A 17,880-nucleotide genomic window follows, 5' to 3' on the forward strand; every position below is an offset into this window, starting at 1 on the left:
CAGGAAGGTCAGGCACAAAAAAACTAAGCTGAAATTTATTTGTTTAATAGATCGCTAACAGGAGGCTGAAATGATTAAGGGAAAATAGATACTCTAAAGCCCAGAGGACATTACCAACCAGATTAAAAAAACATTTTGAGTTACGGTATCTGCCTATGAGAAGTTTGGCAACATCACAGGAAATAATTACCAAGATTTGGAAGGATTCCACAAAACTGAAAAGATCTCTGTGAATGCCCTTGGAAGCTTTTAATTTTAAAAGTTCCCATTTAGAGTGCAAAGCAGTACAGAAGGGACAAATTGAAAATGGACACATACTGAGTATGTGTGTATGTTTTGACTCCATATGAGAAATCATTACTCTCCTAGGGATAAATTCACATTTTTCCTTCCTCAGAATTTTTTAAACTGTCCATATAACAGATGTTGGGAAGATGGGGATTTGACCATAAGTTCTTTGTCAGCTCAGCAATTTCCTACACTTTTGAAAGTTAAAGAACTAAGGTATATTTTAAATTCATACTTGTCTTGGAATACGACTCAAAAATGTATTCACTGGGGCCTTTTGAAAGAAAATTCATATTTTTAAATTTGGAATTAATCTTTAAAATTTCAGACACATGAATATTTAGTGGCTTTTGGGAGTTGTTATAAATAAAACAATGATTATCATCCAGAATAGGTATTAATTACTATGATCTTTAAATATGAAATAATTAGCACACAATAAACCACTCAGGACTCTGTTGACCTGGCTAAAGAAAACTGTAGACTGTACATCACTACTTAATTCTAATAAATCTTCAGGGACCAGTATAGTAAGACAAACAAAAATCCAATACTTTATATGTCAAAACTACCACAGAAAATAACTCTCACGTAAGAGTTACAGTTACAGTAATTAAGTGCTGCTGTGAGGTACTCTTCATGTCTATCTAACATTTGGGATAAGGCCATTCTTTTCCCTTGCATAGAGCTGGAATCTGAAGATTGGATATTCGTCTAAATTTAAATATTCATTTAAAGCTAAATGAATAATCTTCACACTTAAAGTTTACATTTATATTTAGGACAGAGAACAGCACTTGCTTTTCAAGTTTAGGGAAATTCCCAATTCACTCTCTTAACTTTACTTTGCTAGAATATCTGTGTCTTTTCCTTTTTGCCCTGTCTATGCCTCATTTCTAACTCTATTTTCCTAATATAGGGATCAAATTTCATTCCACCTGATTAAAAATCATTTATGTAAAAACTTCAGTCACATATAAGACATTCAGCTTCAAAAAAGACGACTGTGCCATGAACAGAAATCTTTCAAAGCCCATGGCCTTGGACCAGCTCAGAATCTTTGGTTAGGTTAAAAGAATTCACTGTAGACTTTGATATTTCCCATGTTGGTTTAACCTAATGTGTTGCAAAAATTAGGTCATTCAGGTGATCAAGCTTTTCTGAACCTTGAATCTACATAGGGCTGCATTCAGGGTTGAAAAGAAGACACATGACCTTGTGAGTGTTTTCATCCGGCAACACTAGCCAGGATGATCCATGTTTTCATCCCCCAAGTTAATGGCTGGTGCTCAAACTGTATCCCTTCCCAGCTGACATTTAAAAGAAAGATTATTTGTCTTACATGATACATTGATTTCTAAGAACATCAACTCCAGAACTGCACATCTAACCTAAGACACTAAAAGCATTCTCACTAAATCTTGAACAAGACAAAGAGCTTGCTATTACCACTATTATTTAACACATTTTCAAAAGTCCTAGCCTAAGCAGTAAGCCAAGAAAATGAAATTCATGTAATTATTGACAAATAGCCATAATATCATTATTTTCTGATTTTTATTTTCTACCTGGAATACTTCAAAAAATCAATGGAAAAACTATTAAAATGAAAAATAAAGTTGAATGAGTTGACCAGTTACAATATAAGCACCCCAAAATCAATACCTTTATGTATATTAGCAACAACCATTGGGGACACAAAATGAAAAAAAATTTATTCACAATAGCAGCAAAGAGACATATGAATAAACTTAGTGAAAAAAATACATATACACACATATCACACCATATGAAGACAATTACAAAGCTCTCCAGCAAATCATAGAATAAGAGATGACTGACCAATGTTCTTATATAAGATGAGTAAGTGATTATGATAAAGGTGTTGATTCTCTCCAACTTAATTCAAAAATATAATGAAATTTTAACTTAATGGTGTTGGTAAGAGATAAGAAATGTGTTTAAGAGCCCTTGTGGGGCTGGGCGCAGTGACTCATGCCTGTAATCCCAGAACTTTGGGAGGCCAAGGCAGGTAGATCACTTTGAGCCCAGGAATTAGACAGCAGCCTGGGCAACATGGTGAAATAGAAAAACTAGCCAGGCTTGTGGCACACGCCTGTAGTCTCAGCTCCTTGGGAGGCTGAGGTGGGAGAATGGCTTCAGCCTGGGAGACAGAGGTTGCAGTGAGTTGAGATCGTGCCACTGCACTCCAGCCTGGGTAACAGAGCCAGACCCTGTCTCAAATAAATAAATAAATAAAAAATAAAAGCTCTTGTGGAAGAATATATAAATATGCATAGAAAAATAAATAAGATTAGCACTGTCATATATTCAAATGTAATCCAAGGCTTTAACAATTCAGATGTTGGTCCTAGAGCAAGATTAAAAGGTCGTAAGAGAAAGAAGTCTTGATGGAGTCAAAGTTTAAATAACAAAACATCAAATGCAGCATGCCTTTATATTTTCTGCTGAAAACTTAGGCTTCATTTTATTTTCTTTTAAATTCAACAAGATATGAAGCATGAATGAATAATAAACCAGTGAGGGAAAAATGTTTTGTCTCAGTAGTAATCAAAGAAGTACAAATAAAACAATCAGATACCCTAATCCATCTTCAAATGGAAGAAGAAAAAGAGAGAATGTTGGTTGATTTGATTATTTTGGCAAAGTCTATTGAAAACCTAAACAAAATAATTCTTCTCATTTACCCTAATAGTCAGATGTATTCAAAGAGATGAGTACACAAGGATGTCCTCTACAGTGTTGTTAATAATACAAAAGTGTAAACAATAAGAGATTGAATAAACCCCACAGAGTTGAATTTAATATATAATCATTAAAAAGTATGCTATAGAATAATAGTTGATGACAGAGGAAGTTACATGTTACAGAAGAGTGCATAGAAAACAATTCTAAAATCTGGAGCCTTATACACCAACATGATAATTTTAATTCTCTTTGTAGAATCGGAAACCATTTTCTTTCATTTACTTGTATTCTCAAATTTTTCTACAAATTTTTCAACAATCCAAACATTGCATGTATATCCTTTCGAGATATATTTTAATGAGTAAATTAAGTCATCGGACACAGTGAGCCTCTTTCTTTGCATGGTCTAAAGTAGTGGTCTCCAACCTTTTTGGCACCAGGGACCTGTTTTATGGAGGACAGTTTTTTTTTTTTTTTTTTTATGGATGGGGTGGGATGTGGTGAGAATGGTTTCAGGATGAAACTGTACCACCTCAGATCATCAGGCATTAGATTCTCATAAGGAGGGGGCAACCTAGATCCCTAGATTGCATGCGCAGTTCACAATAGGGTTCACGCTCCTATGAGAATCTAATGCCACCACTGATCTCACAGGAGGCGGAGTTCAGGTGGTACTGCTGGCTTGCCCCGGCTCACCTCCTGCTGTGCAGCCCAGACAGCTACCACTCTGCACCCTGGGATTGGGGACCCCAGCCTAAGGGATCATCCAACCATTTAATCCTAAATGCAAGCATGATTTTTTTTTTTTTTTTATGTCTGCTCTTCCTTGAAAGGCAGTAAGCCATTTAAGAGCAGGCTGTGTGGCTCATTTGCCTTTGTGTGCTCAGCTCTCAGCATAGTCAGCACAGAGACGGGCACTGTGTGTTCATCCCCTCAACATTAATAAATTAATAAATGTTGAGTGGATGAACAAACAAAAGAGTAAAGCAACATATGGATTACTTAACTGCTCTAAAGGCTGATGGCCACATGGAGAAGCCAAAGAAGTTTAGGTGTGAATTTAGGTTTTCATCAGAAAATGTGAAGTCATGCTACATTCACCTAAGAGTTTCATTGTAAATGTCAAGCCAGATCATATTCATGAATATTTTTTAAAGATATGAACTGTTTTATGATTTCAGAGAAGAATGGTATAAAATGTAGTCATGGTGTTGCCTCTGATTACAAAACCATGTGAGTCCAACACATCACACTTAGAAGGTTGCCATTCTTTTAAGATCATTCCTTACCTCTCACTTGTTCTCATTTTTAAAGTCTGGGAATCATCAAAGAGAATCGCATTAAGAGAACCATTCACAAGGTCAAAGATTAGAGGAGGGTAGTTACCTGAAGGCTATATAAGAGACGGGTTAAATTCTGTATGGCTTGTATAATCTGAAAAACAAAATTGTAAGTGTCAAATTCTTGAAAAAGCTTTCATTATCCACAAATAAAGGCTGGTGATACATTTAAGGTATGTGCGGCTCACCTCTGATTGTGAAGAACCTGGAAAATTTCTACATTCCACCTAAAATACATAAAAAACAAGAAAATGAATAACCATTCTACTTCTGAAAAGCTGCCCTGTAGTGTCCCAAAATGCATGATGTTGGGTAAATCACTTTGCTGTCTCTAAACTTGATTACCTCATCTATATTGACTCAGTTTCCTCCCAGAAATAAAAGCCTATAGAAATAAACAAACACTTGACAACAAGAGTGTCCTTCACGCAAAGTTGATGTTTGAGATGGATGGCAATTTTCACCCAATCATCCTTTAAAACAACAAGGGATGACAGTAAGGACGCCCTGAAAACTCAAGAAACAACATTTACCTTGTGCAAACCACAATGTGAATTGAGTTCTCTGTGCCCAGATTGAAGTTGTCTTTTGGGTCAGGCTGACCTCTTATATTCTGAGGCTAGATTGGAAGTTAAAGAAAGAATATCATGTCTGGCCTTAACTCCTTTTCTCAATGTTTGAGATTCACGATATCAACACATACAGCAGTTGCAAAAAGAAACCAGACCCAGACCGCAGCCACAGGGGCGCGCTTGCTCGGCTGCTCTAGATCCCACCACAGTCAGAGATCACCAGACCAGTGACTGCCTTAGTAGAAGTACTAGCAGCAGAAGCCATGAACCAGCCATAGGAGACCATCTGTTCTTTAGGGACCGGGTCTATGCCTCGTTCTTTGTCTCTTCCACAGCACACATTAAGGGCACATGTGGATAGTGATGGTTTGCAGCCTCCATAACTGAACACTTGCTTATTCATTTAGTGTCTGCCTTCTCTCCCTAGGAAGCAAACCAGTGAGTAGCGAGACTTTATCCATGTGCTCCATATTATGAGAATGATGCTTGACATAGCATGGATACTCAACAAGTGAATGACTCCAAGTTGAACTCGATGGCACGCCATTCAATAAATAAATATCGAACACCCACTGTAAACTTCACACCTTACACTACGGGAGACCATCAGATGCCCTGTCCTCAAGGGCCTACTGTCTCATCTAATTTTAAGCCATAAAAAGCAGCCAGCCATGGTCATGTCCTCAGGTAATTTTGAACTTGTTAAATTCAATTAGTTTAGGCTGATGATGCCAGGATGCGCTAGCCAGACCTCCGCTTCCCCTGGACTGCCAATTAAAGATTTCACTCGTAAGCAGCACCTCTGATAGAGAAAAGACAGAGGCTGAAAATGGAGATGAAGCTTAAAGACATTAGATCTGTGCCAAACCCTATGGGAGAGAACAGGCTCTAAGAACCCCCACCCTAGAGGGATGGTTGGCGTTCTCGCTGCTCTTCTGGCTCTGTCTTGGCCCATCCACACTCCACTGCTTCTGTAGTAAGACCATATGGCACAGAGTTTTTATAGTCTATAAAAATTAGAACCATAGAAATGAGTTGGACTGTGCTACCTGCGTTTACTTATGCCCAAAAGCCACTAGGTTTGACACAAGACAGGAAATTTCGCGTTTTTAATGGAGTTGTTCCGCCACCTTGTGGTGAATGTTTAAAACTGCAGTTGGCGATTTATCCATTATTTCTGCATTTGAGTCAGATTTCATTTTTTAAAATTCTTTCAGAAATTTGTTCTAACCTTACCTTGTAGAGGAAGCTAATGACAAAATATCCATTATACACCTTTTAAAAGTTTGGTTTCAAGTGATCCTGCCCTTTACCTAGGTTTATTAATGTATTAATTTTTCAAAATGCCTTATTAAGTGAAAAATTCTGCAGATAGCTTAATCCAAAGAAGAACCTGGACACTTAACCTCAATTATCTACCTGTAGCTGAAGTGGAGTGGGAGAGGGAGACTTTAGGGGTAGGAGCCACCCAACTTTGCATTCAAGATTAAACTATTACTGACCAATTCACTCTCTCTTTTCTAACACAGTTGGACACCACAAACTTCACACTTAGAAGTGAAGTCTTCACTGAAAAGGACGAAAAGCAGGAACATTTTAAGAAGCAATACGTTAGAAAGCTTACAATCAGAAGGAGTACAATATTACATTCCTATGCTCACTTTGGCCTGTGAAGTTTAAAAAAGAACACTCAGTCACAGCTGTCTTTTCTCTGGATTTTAAAAGTCCTTGACTTGATTTCTCAGTCCTATGTAATATACACAAAAAGTATATAATATGTAAAATATGTTGTATATATAAGAGAAGATCTGACATTTGCCATTTTTTCACATTGACACATATTGGCACCTAGTAATGTACCTAATTCAATTTTAGATAAAGCTAAACTCTAGAGCCCTAACAAGCGGGAAGAGGCCAACTAGCCACCTCCCAGAATCCTATTTTATTCCTTCCCTATTTCTGACATCTCACTTTCAGTAGACATTAATAGGAAGTTTTATGTATTTAATTCTTAAGGAGAGAGTTAATACCTATGTATATATCAGTAAGTCAAAAAAGAAGATTCCCTTTGGGAATTGCTGTGCCCCAAGCAAAAATTGGTCAGATTAATTAAAAATTGACCACAAAAAAAGTAGGTGAAATGTGGGTGGTGACAGGAAATCATCTCTGCAAGGAGAGGAGGGTCAAGGAAGGTGAAAGAAGCAAGAATATTCCAAAGTAAAAGGTGTTTCAATTACTTTGGCGCCATCTGGTTGCAGAAGGGCCCCCGGGTGCCAGAGCTGCCAGACATAGTGGGTGAGAAGCAAAGGTTTGCAGGGCAGAAAGACCAGAAGTCAGAGAGCACAGACACACATATACACAGGAGAGTTTTTAATCTTTTTAATAACTTTTCAATCGTTGCTTTGTTTACACCTACATGACACAGGAAGTGCAAGCACATTTGAAGAAGAAATAAGTTAGAAAGTTTAAATATGAATATTTAAGTCAATCGAGAACAATTCAGAAAAGCACCTTTGTCCCACTCACTGCCGTGACAGACCAGAACCTGAGGCTATTTTATTATACACAGTAACCGCTGCCGTTTACTAACAAATCAGTTCACAATACCTTCTCCCCTGCATCAGAGACGGCCAAGTCGGTTACCACACCCTGGATCCCGGGATCCACATCCGAACAGCCTCTTCCTTCTCTCCCTCCTGTGACTAATGCTGGAAGCATGCCATCGAGACAGAAACAAAAAGGACAGCGTCAAACATCGGCTGGCCCACCGGGTTCTTCTGTACACGGCCAACACATATTTCAAAATAACAAACATCACAAAATAGTACATATTGAGTATTCTTAGATGAGGTGCTTGGATGAGCACAGAGCAACGCATGTGGTCCCTGCCCGCATGGGGCTTACACGCTAACAGACAGCAACTGACGAACCGCACAAAGTATCACCATCTTTGTACTTTTCTTTCTTGCACTGAAGTGTTCGTGTGTTGTTTGTGTTACAGAGGGTAGACTCTACATCTCACTCTCACTTAATAGGAAAATGTCTCCTGGGAAGGGTGAAATTTAAAACAGGTGCTGTAGAACAAAAGCAAGGTCTCTTGGCAGACTCAAGTCTGTAAAAAGTCTCTTGTGGCCAGTGCAAGAGCAGCAGACGATAAACAAGGTTTAGGAGGAAGGAGGAGTCCGAAGCAGGAGGGAGACATCTTTCTAGGAAGGCAGAGATGGCTAATACTTCACGGTCTCATAGTCATACAAACCAAGAACCTGTCCCTATCTCTGAATAACTTATTTTTTAACAATTTCTAAATGTGTTGTTTTTCTCACATTTCTTGTTATGCCTTAAATTTACAAATACTATGTCTTTAACCTATGAAAACATAGAAACTAGTCCAGAAATATTTTTAAGTACCAAATACAGATTTCACTTCATCCATTAAATCTCTGTTGGCAGGATTTTATTTCTTTCTTTACCCATGTGAACTCAGTTAAAACTTAAACTGTGCCCACCTTGCACTGATTAAAACTAGAATTTTCAAAGCCCAAAACAGTGTTTTATTAGAACCATGTCCAATCTGGACCCTGACAAAATTGATACTCACTTTGTGACACTGTTTGTTTGTATAATTTTTATTGTGTCATCTTGAAACTTTATTTCCAATACAGGAAATGCTTTTTTCTTTAAATTAATAAAAATACTTAGGTCTTTGGAAAATGAGAGTCCTCTAGGATTTCAAAGGCCTCTTTTAATACAAAGAAGTTTTTGTCGGAACGGAAATGGCTTCAGATGAGATCAGCTAAAAACAAGTCCATTTTGTTCAAGCTGATCAGCACTTATTCACTTACAGTGAGGGATATTTTATAGGTTTCTCTGTCATTTGAAAAATGGTTCTATTATTGGGTGCTATTACTAACTCTTAAAGAGTGGCCAAAGGCATCACTAAAGAATTCACCACTCTGTTTCTCACTCCCTCATAGAAATTAGGAAAATCAAATGGGAAAGAAGCTGATGACAAGGCAGAAGAATAAAACACAGATCAGGTCCCTGTCCCTGTATCCAATTTCAGGGTGGGCCAGAGGGTCTCCAGTGAACAGAACTTTCCTAGAAGTAGAAGATACTCATCACGTATACTGAAGACTGAAAATAGAGCAGTCTGCTTGGCTTATAACCTCAGGCTGACATAAGCCTGATGCAGAACAGCCCAGTTCTCCAAGTCACTTGCAGAACTGACCCATTCAGTCACAGTTGTAGACCTTCATTTAGAACTAGCCTTGTGCCTTGAACAACTTTATAAAGAGAATCAAACTCTCATAGCACCATATTCCAGTCTGACCCGGAACTGAAGAGGCCTTGGGGTACAGGACCCCACCAGTCGGCTTCGGTACTTCCTCTACCTGAATCCCGATATCAGACTCCTCTAAAGAGCCTCTCAATAGTTCTGGCAAATGCCACTGGTGTCCCTTTGAAACTCTCCCCCGTCATGAAAGATGTGGATACAGACAAGGAGACCTTCACTGCCTGGCCTGAAGGGAGGGAAGGCACGGCTGCGGGCTCGGGCAGCTGTGGAGGGGAGCCTCTCCAGCTGTCCCTGGGGCGAGGCTGAGAGCAGCAGATCCCTGCACGTATTTTTAGACAGAGACTCCTCAATGGCATAATGAGGTTCTTCTTTTAAAAGGAAATCACCCAGGGCAGTACAACTCCCCTGATGAATCTGGGCTGTGTCAAAATGAAAAACATATGTGCGCATTCTGAAAATAGAAACCCAGGATTAGATAAAGCAGAACTTGAGAGAGGAAGATAATTAGTGGTGCTGATGTTTAAAAAAGGAAAAAAGAAGTATAGAATTAAAAAGCTATACTGCATCTATATATCTTAATTAATCAAGGGATGTTGTTAAAGAAGTTCTGAGTTCAATTTAATCTTCCAATCTTGAGTTCAATTTAATCTTCCAATCTCTAACTACTGAAGACATTTCATCCATTTTATCTTTCGCACATAAGACCTTGTGGAAGTAAGGTTGTTACCACCTGCACAGGATGAAAAGTATACTCTTTATGCCCTTATCTTAGAAATCTTTATGGAACTAAGTAGCCTACAACTATACATATAACAGGATAGCTAGGTTCTGGGAAATTACCTAACTCAAATCTCTACATTCTATTTTTTTATATTTAAAATGTATTGAAACAATGTTTTCATAAATGAATTCTGACATGAACTAAAGTGTAGGATGGCACAGATCAAGAATTTTCTGGCACTTCTGCTTTAACCGTACCACCAAACTTTGTGTGTGTGAGAGAGAGAGAAAGAGAGAAGGAGAGAGAAAAGAGGGAGACGGAGGGAGCCGTGTGTATATTTCTGGTTTTCTGAGTTGTTTTCTCTGTTGATGCACATGAGACTAGGTTTAAGGGCTTGTTCTGTAATCGACCGCAGGCACTCCTTTTTTAAAAAAAACCGAAAAGTTAAAAAGTTCTTTCAAAACTGTAATGAATAAATCATATCAAAAATGAGGTAGGGGTTGGGGAAGGTCCGATATTTGGCTGGCAAACAGAGAAGTATAACCCACCAACTACTCTTTAGATCCTCATACTTGAAACCCCAGTGTCATTATTATATGCATATGATATTCATTTAGGCTAGCATATTTATTCTCAGTTTTTTTCTAATTTAAAAAAATATATCAAGTCCCCTTCAACCAGACAGTCATTGCCTTTACTTTATGTGACCACTGTAAGCTCCAGGGACTGTGCTCAGCCTCATTGCCAAGGCCTGCATTTTCACTTACAGGCAGTTGGTGATCCTAGTACATCATGAGAACTGACTGTGTCCGCCAAGACAGAGTCTCCACAACTGTCCTCGCATGATTGACTCACGGCGCCCATCTGTGAGGCCTTCACTGCAACTTGTAGGCTCTCAGCTAAGATGGAGAAAAACAAAAATAAATCTAAAAAATAAAGATAGGTATATATTTAATCTAGACCAGGAATTGGCAAATTGCATTTGGCCTGTCCCTGTTTTTATATGACCCAGGGGCTAAAAATGATTTTTACATTTTTAAAGGTTGTCAAAACATGGGCATGTGCCTACGTGTGTGTGTGTGCACACACAGACACACACACACACACACACACACACACCCCAGAGACTGTGTGATTTACAAAACCCAAAATACTTAATATCTGGCCCTTTATAGGAAAAGTTTGCAGACCTTTAATCTAGACCAATACTTTTAGCATCATTTTACAACAGAGAATTAACTCAATAAAAAACTATAAACCCATTATATAAAAATACCTCAAATGCAACTTTCAGTAAATTGGTATGCCTAAAAACTTCCTGTCATTCAGTTAGTATAAATACACCAGGCATTAAAATTTTAAAACCTGTTACTCAGAAATATTAGCTATTCCTCAAAAGAGTATTTTCCCTACACTTGTCTTTATAAATACAATTCCCAGTCTTTGGCTCTAGACTTAATGGATTTGATTCTCTGGAGGAGAAAACACGATTTGTATTTTAAACAAGCACCTGTTCTAGGGGATATTGGGCATTTGACAACTAAGAGTGGAGTTTACAGATTGGAGGAGGAAAGAGACATACACAACCCACTAGACTACACAGAAGCATGTGATCAGCACTCATCTCCATCAGCATTATTAGAGCATTATAAATGCTACTGCAGCATGGAGGAGGAAGAGCATTCTATTAGCTAGTAGGATTCAGAATATATTTTTACAGGAGGTGAAAACTGAGCAGGACCTGGAAGGATGGATGGGTTTCAAGAGGAACAGACAGAAGAAACGAAAGGAAGGAGGAAAAGCTGTCCAGCAGAGTGAAGTCCCAGGGAGACCATTCAAGGTGCACTACTGAACTGGCTTTTTGTCAGAAGATAACTCCCTCACTCTGATAAGAACTCCTGCTTGATCTTTCAGCTGCAAATGGGGCTGGATGGTCAGTGACCCAGGGTGGATTATCCAACTGCAGCTCACGCAGCACCTCCATTGCTCTGGGTTCTAAGCAGCTGGGTCCGCTGATGCCCTGGCACCTCTGTCACAGTGTGCCAGAGGAATGGAAGCAGATGAGTGTACAACCCAGCGTCAGTGAAAGTTTTGGTGGGGGAGAAAGTTAAAGTCACTGGCTAATACTGAGAGTGGGCAATTTATTTCATCAAGGCTTTATCAAAGACAATGAATGAGGGAGGTCACTGCTTCTTGTCAACCCACTTGGAAGTTTCTACATTTATTTCTAAAATATATCTTGACTCGTCCTCTTCTCTCTGCTCCCATTGTCAATGGCACTGGTCTAGACCAAGGCTCATCTCAACTTCTGTGATTACTTCCTAACAGGTCTCCAGGCAGATGTGTCTCCTAATCTCTTGTCCATTCAGCAGCCAGTGTTTTAAGACATAAATAAGATCACGCCACACCCATGATTAAAAGCTTCCAATGCTTTCCATCATATTTGGAATAACATCCTCTTTTAAAATTATTTAAACACGGCCTACAATGATCTGATCCCAGCCTGCCTGGCCCACACCACCTCATCTAATGGTGACCCCCGCTGACATCTGCCACCCTGGCCTCCCTTCTTTCCTTAAACACGTGAAGCTCACTGCAGCCTCAGGGGCTTTGCACTTTCTTCTCTCTGCCCAGAATGATCCTCCCCAAGCTTTTGAGACAGCTGGCTTCTCATTTCTCAATCCTCATCTCAAAAAGAGGTCTTTAGGCTAATCTCTCTGAAGCAAAGCCTTCACCTTATCACAATCCCATTATCTTTGGGATAGATAACTATCCGAAGTTCTCTCTTTTCCTTTTCCGTAAGTATTGTCTGTCTTTCCTCACTAAAAGTTTTACAAAAACATTACTGCTTCCCTAGCACCAGCAATAGTACAAGGTGGATGCTCAATGGGTATCTGATAAACAGATGGATGAGGGATTCTATCAGTGAACCCTACATCAGACCTCTATGTCCTTCTCAAGACCTCAGTTTCCTCAACTGGGAAATAAAGATGGCTGATTCTAAGATTTCTAAATTCTCTTCCAGAGCTAATATTCTGAGATTCTAAACCAGAGGCTGGCAAACATTTTCTGCAAAAAGCCAGTTAATAGTTTAGGTTTTGTGGACTAAACAGTCTCTCAAAACTGCTCATCTCTGCCACTGTAGGAAAAAGTAGCCAGAGGCAACACATAAACAAGCAGATGTGGCTAAGTTCCGGTAAAACTAAACTTAGGAAAGCAGGTGGTGGGACGTGTGTAGTCCGTGGTCTGTAATTTACCAGCCCTTCTTCTGTACAACAGCATTTCCTGCTACTCTCTCAGGAGGTGGCTGGTTTATTTCCCAAGCCCTTTGTCCCACTGTCACTTCAGACCATTATCTCCATCTCTCCCTTCAACTCTTTTCTGCCTTGAAGCTGCTGCCCTCAGGTTATACCGCTCGCTACTGCTCCTTGTTGCCTTTCCTCTAGAGACCTTCAGCCACTCATTTGCCTTCCCTGAATGAGTTAGTACAGGGCACAAGTTCTCCACCTCCCACTAGTGCTAATCCCATCAGAATTCTCAGTATTTTCAATTCTATAAACTTAGTCCTTCCACCACCCTGCCCTCTCATCCTCTGGACTTTCCCATCTCCAATGACCTTGCCCTTCACCCGACCTCGGCCACCATCTCCCATTGTTATTACCAACATCTGCACTTCGCCCTCTTAAGTCTATTCTCCACACAGCAGTCAGGAGGTACCTTTCAAACCACAAGTCAAGTCCCTCCTCCACTCAAAATTCTCTAATGCTTCCCAACCCACTCAGGATGAAATTCCAAGTCCTTCTGTCCTGCCATGCAACCTGAGACCTAGTGAACCCTGGACTCATCTCCTGCACTGCTCACCCCACCCTCCATTCCCTCGACCTGTGCTGTCCCCCTGCCTGCTCCTCAGGCGAGCCTGGCACTTCCATGCACCAGGACCTTTGTGCCGGCCATTCCCTACACCTGGAAGGCTCTCCCTCAAGATACCACTTGGCTTTCTTCCTTCATGTCCACTTACATATCATTATATCAAAGAGGCCTTCCCTGGTCACCCTATCTAAAACAGAGCCATCCCAACTCCATCACCCTCTCTCCCCCTTATCCTGATTATTTTTCTTCATAGCACTTGATACAACCTGACATATTTCTTTCTTTATATTTGGCTATTTCTAGAAATATAAGTTCCAGCTGAGTAAGGACCTTGTCTTGTTCTGCTGTATCCTCAGCACCAAGACCACAGTGTATGGCACTTAGTAGGTGTTCAATAAACATTTTCTGAAAGTGTCGACCCAAACCCTCCTCAAAGCAGTTTACCTTCTTTCAGTGCTGCTGCCAGTAACGAGGCTGCCTGGGGAGGCTCGCCTGGGTCAGGTTTAATAAGGAGGTGGGGCTCTAGATGGACGTCCTCAAATCCGCTCAGTTCTCCAAGTTCAGCATAGATATGCAGCTTCTCCTCCAAATACGCACAAATTTGTTGGTCTTGGTTAGTGAGTATTTCTATGAAATAGTATTTACCGTAGAAGATTATCACTAACATGAATACAACCACTAATGTGAAAGTCCACGAAAAAGATGTTGCTAATTAGCAAGCAGTATGACCTCCAAGAGAAAACCCAGGTTGATGAGCGGGGCAGATGCAGGTCTCAGTGCTGACCATGCCACTTGCCACTTAGTGACTGTGGCCTCCAGCAAGTGACTTCACAACTTTCTCAGCTTCCATTGTCTTTTCTGTAAATAAGGTTCCTTTCTCAGTCCCCTACTTCCAGAAAATCTGCAAAGCTATTCTTTGTTTGTTCAGGCTGTTTTCTATTAAGACTAAACATTAAGCTTGGGAATGAAAATTGAGGCAGCCCTGTCCATGATGAGTGAAGAATACAAATGCCTGGAATGGCACAGGCTTCAGCCAGTTTTGGTCAAAACCAAACATACTGGTTTAAGTTTTTGTTTCTAAACATCCAATTTCTTTGCCCATCTTTGCATGCATCATTGTCCTCAGATTTCAACATGTTACAGAATTCTTAAAGCTCAAAGGGACCTTAACTAGCATTGAATCCAGGAGTTCTCAGTCCCCTCTGTGCTTCAAAGTCACCCTGGGAGAGCTGAAAACCCAAAGTCTACATCCCACCTGCCACAGATTCAGATTCAATTGGGGGAGGGTGAGGCCCAGGCATCCGTATTTGTAAAGATCTCTCAACTGATTCCAGTGTCAAACCAGAGTTGAGAATCACAGAGCTAGTCTAATCTCCTTTTTTCACAGACTTGGAAACTGGGGACCAGATCTGTTGGGTTCCTTGTCCAAAGTCATTGACATGACAGTGCTGAGACCTAAAATTAAACCATGAGACAAATAATTCCAACATTCATCTGCACCACACTGCCCACAGCTGTTGTTTCACATGTGTCATGTGCATTTTTTACATCCATTTTAATCACTAAGGTGGAAGTGAAGAGAATGTCATCTTATTTGAGCATTTCTAGTGTAAGTTTCTTGGGAGGGTGGTCCAGGTGGGCCTCAGGTGCACAGGATGAATCATGTAGTTATAAACTCCTGTTCATGACACTCGGGCTTTCCCAACACCCAGGAGAACACCACGACCAGGGAGCCAGAAGTGCCTGCACTGTACCTTGACATTGCTGAATTTTGGCCACTCTGGCTTCAGCTTTCCTCTTGTCTTCATCAGATTCACTTGTCCTTCCCCCTTTTTCTTCAGGACAACTTTAAAAGACAATAGTCAAGAGACACAACTGAAACCAAATGCAAGTATCTGTAGATTCATTAGAAAAACATGGGAACTTGGCAAGAGATTTATTCATAAAGAAGAAAATTTCAGCATAAAGAGAATGCATCATCCCCCCTGGCCAGAGACTTGGTTTTCTTGAGAATACAAAGAATCTTGCATAACATTACATGGCTCTCAAAATCAGCGGTGTGGGATGACTCAAATATTCCAGTGAACACAAATATACACTCACCACACACACCCATAACGGGAATAAAGTATAAGAATTGTAAAGGATAGAAGTGGGGTGCCAGAGCAGATGGGGTGCAGTGGAGGCAGAGAAATTTTATATAACTTCAGGATCTAACTAATCAAATTACTGTTGAGAATGATCACCGCCACCCTTGTGCTCCCAATTATAAAAACTGTCCTTGCACAAGTAATAAAGAATAAATTGACTTAGAATACTTAGATCCACCAATTCAGAAACATTTATTGAATGATTTCTCAGCACTAGGCACACAGAGAAACATGAGACATGACCCTTGCCCTCGAGGAGCTTCCAATCTAATTAAATAAACACACACATATGTACATAAAAAAGATAATAGCTACAAGGCAGTATATAAGGAGCATCAAGTACATGCTTTAGTGAGCAGGTGTTAAAGAATTTCAGGCAAGAAAGAGATCACCAGGACTGAAGAGGTCCTCATGGAGGAGGGGAGGCCCGAGCTGCATCAACGCCCGGCAGGACGCACACAGGCAGAGGGAGGTTCAGGCATTACATGCAGGGAGGCACGGAGGAGAAAGCTGCAGATGGGGGGCTATCGCAGGCAGGTGCAGGGGGCAGGGGGCAGACCATTCTGGCATAGGCAAAGTTTTCATGCAGGAAGACATGGTTAGAATATTTTCCCCAGTTGAACAACTCTGTTCCAGAGATTATGGACGGAAGGAAATGTTACCTTTCTACAGCCTGCTGGATCCGTCTCATCCAGTTATTGCGTTCCTCCTTGGAATTGGTGTGAATTTCATACATCTCAGGGCCAGCAGACGAAGCACTGATCAGAAACATTCCTCTCTCCTCATTAGCAACTTCTCTAGCAATAAGCTTTTGAAGGGAAATAACTGATGGCTTCTGATCCTACATAAAATAGGAAGGTGAGCAGATGAAACAGCATCCTAGCTAAAGTAAGCCTCCGTAAAACATGAGCTAAAGGAAGCAACAGTACTAGGTAAATCTTTCTCCACTTCCAATCTTTTCAAAAGAGCTGTAGAAGTTGATACAATCTCCAATGGAGACAGTATGGAAAAGAGAGGATGGAAAAAGAGGAATTATAGGCATGCTCATCCTTAAGAATTAGTGGTTTAGGCCGGGCACAACGGCTCCCTCCTGTAATCCCAGCACTTTGGGATGCCGAGGCAGGTGAATCACTTGAGGTCAGCAGTTCAAGACCAGCCGGGCCAATGTGGTGAAACCCCATCTATACTAAAAATACAAAAATTAGCCGGGTGTGGTGGTGTGTGCCTGTAGTCTCAGCTGCTTGGGAGGCTGAGGCATGAGAATTGCTTGAACCTGGGAGGCAGAGGTTGCAGTGAGTGCACTCCAGCCTGGGCAACAGAGCAAGACTCCGTCTCAAAAAAAAAAAAAAAAAGGAATTGGTTGTTTAAAAACTGAACTTTTTAAAAGACAGAACAATCTACCATAGTCAAGGCAGGAGAAGTTTTTCTAAGAGAGCATGAGATAGGAAACTATGTCAAATGTCAAAGAGATCGAGAAGGAGGGAGGCCATAAAAAGTCCATTAGACTTGCAATACTGTTTCAATAAGGTGATGGAACAGAAGCCCAGAAACTCAGAAGCCCAGCCCACGGACTATAAAAGTGACTATAAAAGATACGAATAAGTGGCAAGACCTTTGATTCCCCAGGCATAACCAATCCTTTTTGCTACTGTCATGTGGGTCACAGCAACAAAATGGTCTACAAGTTCTTGCCTCTTCTCACCAAGCAGATGAGCCCTTGGTGGGTGGGAATGGGTCTCATTCATCTTCATGCACCTAGCACACAGCCAAGCATAGAGTAGGCACTCAATAAATGTTGGTAGGACTAGTTTCACATAAGTCCACCACAGGGTAATAGGAAGAAAGTCTAAAATTCGGCATGTACGCCATGATTAAACCACCTCTTCTACCACCATCTACTGTGATCCTCCAATGTCCCCTTCTAAACACTGAGGAT

General features: G+C 40.5%; 1 protein-coding gene across 4 annotated transcripts in view; it reads right to left on the bottom strand.

Annotated features, from left to right (window-relative positions):
- Positions 1 to 17,880, bottom strand: part of ARHGEF28 (Rho guanine nucleotide exchange factor 28) — a 306,206-nt gene that overhangs the window by 33,085 nt on the left and 255,241 nt on the right. For all 4 annotated transcript variants that reach the window (XM_055254426.2, XM_055254425.2, XM_055254424.2 and 1 more), the window contains 7 exons: positions 16,607 to 16,785; positions 15,549 to 15,640; positions 14,239 to 14,421; positions 10,692 to 10,823; positions 7,517 to 7,617; positions 4,526 to 4,564; positions 4,384 to 4,431 (listed from right to left, as the gene is read on the bottom strand). In XM_055254426.2, the coding sequence (XP_055110401.2) occupies positions 4,384 to 4,431; positions 4,526 to 4,564; positions 7,517 to 7,617; positions 10,692 to 10,823; positions 14,239 to 14,421; positions 15,549 to 15,640; positions 16,607 to 16,785 (774 nt within the window). The remainder of the gene's footprint in view (positions 1 to 4,383; positions 4,432 to 4,525; positions 4,565 to 7,516; positions 7,618 to 10,691; positions 10,824 to 14,238; positions 14,422 to 15,548; positions 15,641 to 16,606; positions 16,786 to 17,880) is intronic.

This window comes from Symphalangus syndactylus, chromosome 18 (genome assembly GCF_028878055.3).
Source record: "Symphalangus syndactylus isolate Jambi chromosome 18, NHGRI_mSymSyn1-v2.1_pri, whole genome shotgun sequence".
In the NCBI taxonomy this organism is placed as follows: domain Eukaryota; kingdom Metazoa; phylum Chordata; class Mammalia; order Primates; family Hylobatidae; genus Symphalangus; species Symphalangus syndactylus.